The sequence below is a fragment of the Lipotes vexillifer genome, unplaced genomic scaffold, assembly GCF_000442215.2.
Source record: "Lipotes vexillifer unplaced genomic scaffold, Lipotes_vexillifer_v1.1 scaffold356, whole genome shotgun sequence".
NCBI classification, from domain to species: domain Eukaryota; kingdom Metazoa; phylum Chordata; class Mammalia; order Artiodactyla; family Lipotidae; genus Lipotes; species Lipotes vexillifer.
The window spans coordinates 2,787,412-2,792,253 of NW_006797342.1; the positions used below are offsets into that span (position 1 = coordinate 2,787,412).

Below are 4,842 nucleotides of genomic sequence, written 5' to 3' on the forward strand. Positions count from 1 at the left end.
AGCAGGAACGACTGTAAAATCAGATTTTTTTAACGAAAAGAGTGTAAATTTCAAAAGAACAATTACAAAACTCTTTGGGTAACTACAGTCTCGTTAATATGAGTGCACAGCAATCTAGTACCAACCCTGGGAGGATGAGGCTCCTGTGGGCATTTCAATGCTGGTACCCTCGTAACCTCTCCCATCAGCGCATTCTCAACTAGAAAACAGGGAGTTTTGATAAGATAATCTAGAAGCTCCCTTCCTGTCCTAAAATGCTAAATGTTACCTTATAATCATGTCTAATGTTTTTAAATCATTGACATGTACAAAGGATAAACATAGACACAGACTTGAACAGAGTCTCTCGAGGGGTACTCTTCAGAATTGTTCAAACCCACTCCTGCCCCACCAGGACAAGGGGATGCAGGGACTTAGATGTTACGGATAATCATATACCATTTCCTCTCTATTTATTAAGGTAGTAGCCCTGAAATTCAACGACTGCCAGGATTGCTTTCTTGCTGGAAACTCGCCCTCCTGGCCCTGGCAAGTTACAGTCTAAGGTGGGTAGGTAATACATTTGATTTGGTTCATCGCACAGCCTTCAAGTGCAGAGGCAAAGGAAGCAGCTAAATGCTTCTGCAGGCTGGTGCCTGTGGGTGATTCAAGAGCTGCTAGACTGCCCTTTACTGGAGCACCGGGGAGTTCAAGGACACAGAGAGGCCCTGCTTCTTTAAGACATGGGGGACGAGAAACGACACTTATCTAGTGCTGGCACGTTATGTATAGTTTATCATGTAATCCTCACAACAATCCTCTAAGACACATTCTCATCTCCTTTCCGTAGAGGAGAGAATAGCAAAACTACCACTTAGAGAGGTAGATACTCTAAAATCAGCTCACCTTCGAAGCACTCCACAAAAAGTCCATTTACAAAATTAAAAAGTAGAAATCATCTTGCATTCTAAATATCACCATCAGACTATCTCGCTCAAACCTGATTTTTGTTGCTTATTTAAAAGGTGGATCTCTTTTAACTTACATAGGAAATTTGGGTTGTTTTGTTGTTGCTGTTGTTTTGCTAAGACTCAAGTGATGTGAACAGAGTGATGGAAGGTTCCATCTTGTAGTCTTTCAAATGTCTATCAAGTACAAAAATGTTGAGAACACAGAGCAAATCTTTAAATTTAACATTATAATTAGCTTCAACATCGTGTAACTTAAAATAACTTTTCCTGTCACCTGTCTTTCCAAATCCCCAAAACAAAAGAGGAGTAAAAAGTCTTAATAAATGCTAGCACTCTGCAGCTCAAAGATAAACCTCTCCCTAACCGTGGTCTTCAAACGTTCTTACCGACTTCCATCATAGTGACTTAAGTGCTCTGACAAACAGAACAAGCTTGCACGGCAACTTCTGGCTTCAAGAGCAGCATGCCTTTATAGGCATTCCCTACAAAATGCTGCTTTTATCAAACTTCAATTCTTCAATATTGACATTTTAATTTTTACCAAATCATCCAGTTTATCCCATCTTTAGTAGTTAGTAGTAAACACTTACTTCAACTTTCTCATCTTTGCAGGTTTGCTGGGAACTATATTAAAATAACTGCAAAAGAAAGAAAAACCTAACTAGAAGGTAAATATTTAGATAGAAAATTTGAGCCTCTTTAGAGATGACTCCACTCCACAGCAACTTAAAACTAAAATCTACAGCACCATAAATGCTCACATCAATATACAATAGCAATGTCATTGCAGGGAAATGTTCATACTGGATACCGTGGGCATCACCCAGGAAGACTGTCCTTCAGTGGCATTGCTTTTCCTCATACAACACTACTAATCAAAGAGGAACCTTGGAGACCAATCAAAGAGAACTTTACTGGATCACTAACGGCTCCAGGGCCCACCACTGGCCAAAGGCAGAGCAGAGTCCCAGCTCCCTTGCCCAGCTCCCTCTCACCTGCGCTGTCCCTTCCTGTCTCACAGAATGCCATCACTGTCTCCATTCTGCCAACACTGAATGCTGGAGAAGAGCCCCTGGAATAAAATGTGTATGAGCCCCGCCAACAGAATTCGTGACCCTTGGGGACTTTTGGAGAGCCTTCCATGTGCCTCAAAAACAGAAAAGATATTTTTAATGATAATAAATAGTATGTTAAGATTTATATGTGTTAGGGTTTCTTCCTGATTTAAAACAATTTTTTAATGTATTTGAGATTGTTCTTGACAATGGTTTTAGCAACAGTCAGAGAAGGATTGACTAAGAGCCGGTAGATGAAAGGAAAAAGACATTTTTAAGTACTTAATATACAGTCAAGAGTCACAAGCTCAGATGCCTACAGAGGCTGGTCAAGTAAATGATGATGCTCGCAAAGGGTGGTATTAGGGAATGGTGGGGACTGTGGCTAGTGGGAGTGCTCATAATTGCAGGGCACTGTTTTCCTGTGGAAATGCAGGCAACTAAAAACTAAGTCCTTGGGACTTCCCTAGTGGTCCAGTGGTAAAGAATCTGCCTTCCAATGCAGGGCACGCAGGTTTGATCCCTGGTCGGGGAACTAAGATCCTACATGCTGTGGGACAACTAAGCCCTCGCACCACAACTACTGAGCTCGCACACCACAATGGAAGATCCCGCATGTTGCAACTAAGACCTGACTCAGCCAAAAAATAATAATAATAAATAAAACTAAGTCCTTTTAGACAATAAAAATCCTCTGTTTTTTATTATTTTGTTTTTTCTAAACTACACTGTTTTTTTTTTTTAATTTATTTATTTTTGGCTGCGTTGGGTCTTTGTTGCTACGCACGGGCTTTCTTTAGTTGCTGTGAGTGGGGGCTACCCTTCGTTGCGGTGCACGGGCTTCTCATTGCGGTGGCTTCTCTTGTTGCAGAGCATGGGCTCTAGGCGCACGGGCTTCAGAAGTTGTGGTGCATGGGCTTAGCTTCTCGGCAGCATGTGGGATCTTCCCAGACCAGGGATCGAACCCATGTCCCCTGCATTGGCAGGCGGATTCTTAACCACTGTGCAACCAGGGAAGTCCCAAAAATCCTCTGTTTTTTTCTTTAAATGGAAACCAAAATTTCATATTACATGAACACCCCCATTATAAAATGGGGCAGCCAATTCAAACCTTCGAAAACTATGTGAACCAAAGAGCCTGCAAGTCTCCAAATCACCCCCTTGGCTTACAGCTCCCCTCCATGCCACTGTGCTCATCTTCAAATAGGCATTTTAGTCTTAAGTTCCCAAATTCCATATTTGATGACGCACATTAATCCCCCAAATGAGACAACTTACTCTCATTAAATGGAAACGAAAGGCATAAATAAATACAGAAATTAAGGCATAAAAAGATCACAAAAAACCCACAAAATGTTATTTACTGTTTCAATGTTGCCTTCCAAAAAACACAGAAATAGAATGGAAAGAGGGAACGAGTAATTCCTCAGAAATCCAGTGGCCCCAAGTCTTTAAGCCGGGTGTCTGCAAGAGGTTCCTGGCTGGACTTGGGTCTCCCTGGGAGTGTGGGGGGCAGGAACTGGAAGCAGAGACTAGATGTTAATGTGCAATGTTCCTCTTGCTACTTCCCAAGATTAAAGGAAAGGAAGAAGCCAACCACCAGATCAAGGCAGGCATGTCAAAGCACTGTGCTCATTTCACTCTGACAACACCCTATTGGAGCAGATACTAACCAGCCCTGGTTTATTGATGAGGAAGCTGAGTCTCAGCCAGGTGATTTGATTTGCTAAGTGCTACCCAGATGGGAAAAGCCAGGATTCTGTTCACCCCAGGTCTTCTGGCTCTGAGACCACATTCCTCTTCCTCGGGCGTGGCTGTCTGTCCACACACTTTGCCCCTTTCCCGGTTACGCACTAGTCCTCGGGTACAAGTGGGTGGTAAGGAGAGTCAAAGTACAGGTTGGGGTGTCAACGAGCTGCCTTAGTTTGATTTAAATACCATTTTCACTTTGAATCTCAACAGCAAACTCCTAAGGTAAATAGGAAAAATTCCTACTATAATTCAAATTCTTTGGGGTCTCTCGAAACACACACATACATACACACAATACACACACATACACATGCACACACACATACGCACGCACACATACATACACACACACCTAAACACATACACACACACATACATACAAACACACATACATACACACACACACACACACACACACAATGCCCTGATATAAATTTTATTGTGAATATGACTTTCTCTACAAAAGAAATCATTAATTCCAGGCTTTATGGGACATATTTTTAAAGTGATGATTAGCCTATAATATTTTGTTTTATAGAGAAAAAATGACGTTTCTCTTCTCAAATTAATTTATTCCAGAAAATGTAGGAAAAGTTTGAATGATGACTGGATTGGGGAAGATGTTATCGTGTTTGTCTTCTCAATGTACCATTGTACAACCATAAGAAACCCTCCGGGACGGTTAATATATCATCAGGTTGCACTTCAAAGTTCACCTGCTGGTGGCACAATTAGAAGATTATTTGCTGGTGAAAATTAATTTTAACCGTTCAATGGCTCAGTAAGTACAGAACATACATTCCAACAGCAGCTAGCTCACTGATACCAGTATAAATCAAGCCAAAATTAAAATCAGAGCTTTACTCATCAACGTCTGGGTTCCGATTTCATACTTCATTGATCTAAAAGGTAGTGGAGAAAACGAAATCCAAACGCCTCTCCACATTGAACTTCATATGCAAATCTCTCCCATCCGTTTGATAGCAATGAAGGTACATGGAAAATGCAAAATAACAGAGGGTCTCGACCACGTGGGAATCCCACCTCCCCGCCCTGCTCAGTGAACTGGATCACATTCCTTTCCC

At 41.6% G+C, this 4,842-nt stretch overlaps 1 protein-coding gene across 1 annotated transcript in view; it reads right to left on the bottom strand.

Moving 5' to 3' along the window:
- DCDC2C (doublecortin domain containing 2C) overlaps positions 1–4,842 on the bottom strand; it is a 123,135-nt gene that overhangs the window by 111,338 nt on the left and 6,955 nt on the right. The window contains 1 exon segment of the mRNA XM_007472265.1: positions 1,537–1,588. Coding sequence (XP_007472327.1) covers positions 1,537–1,588 — 52 coding nt within the window.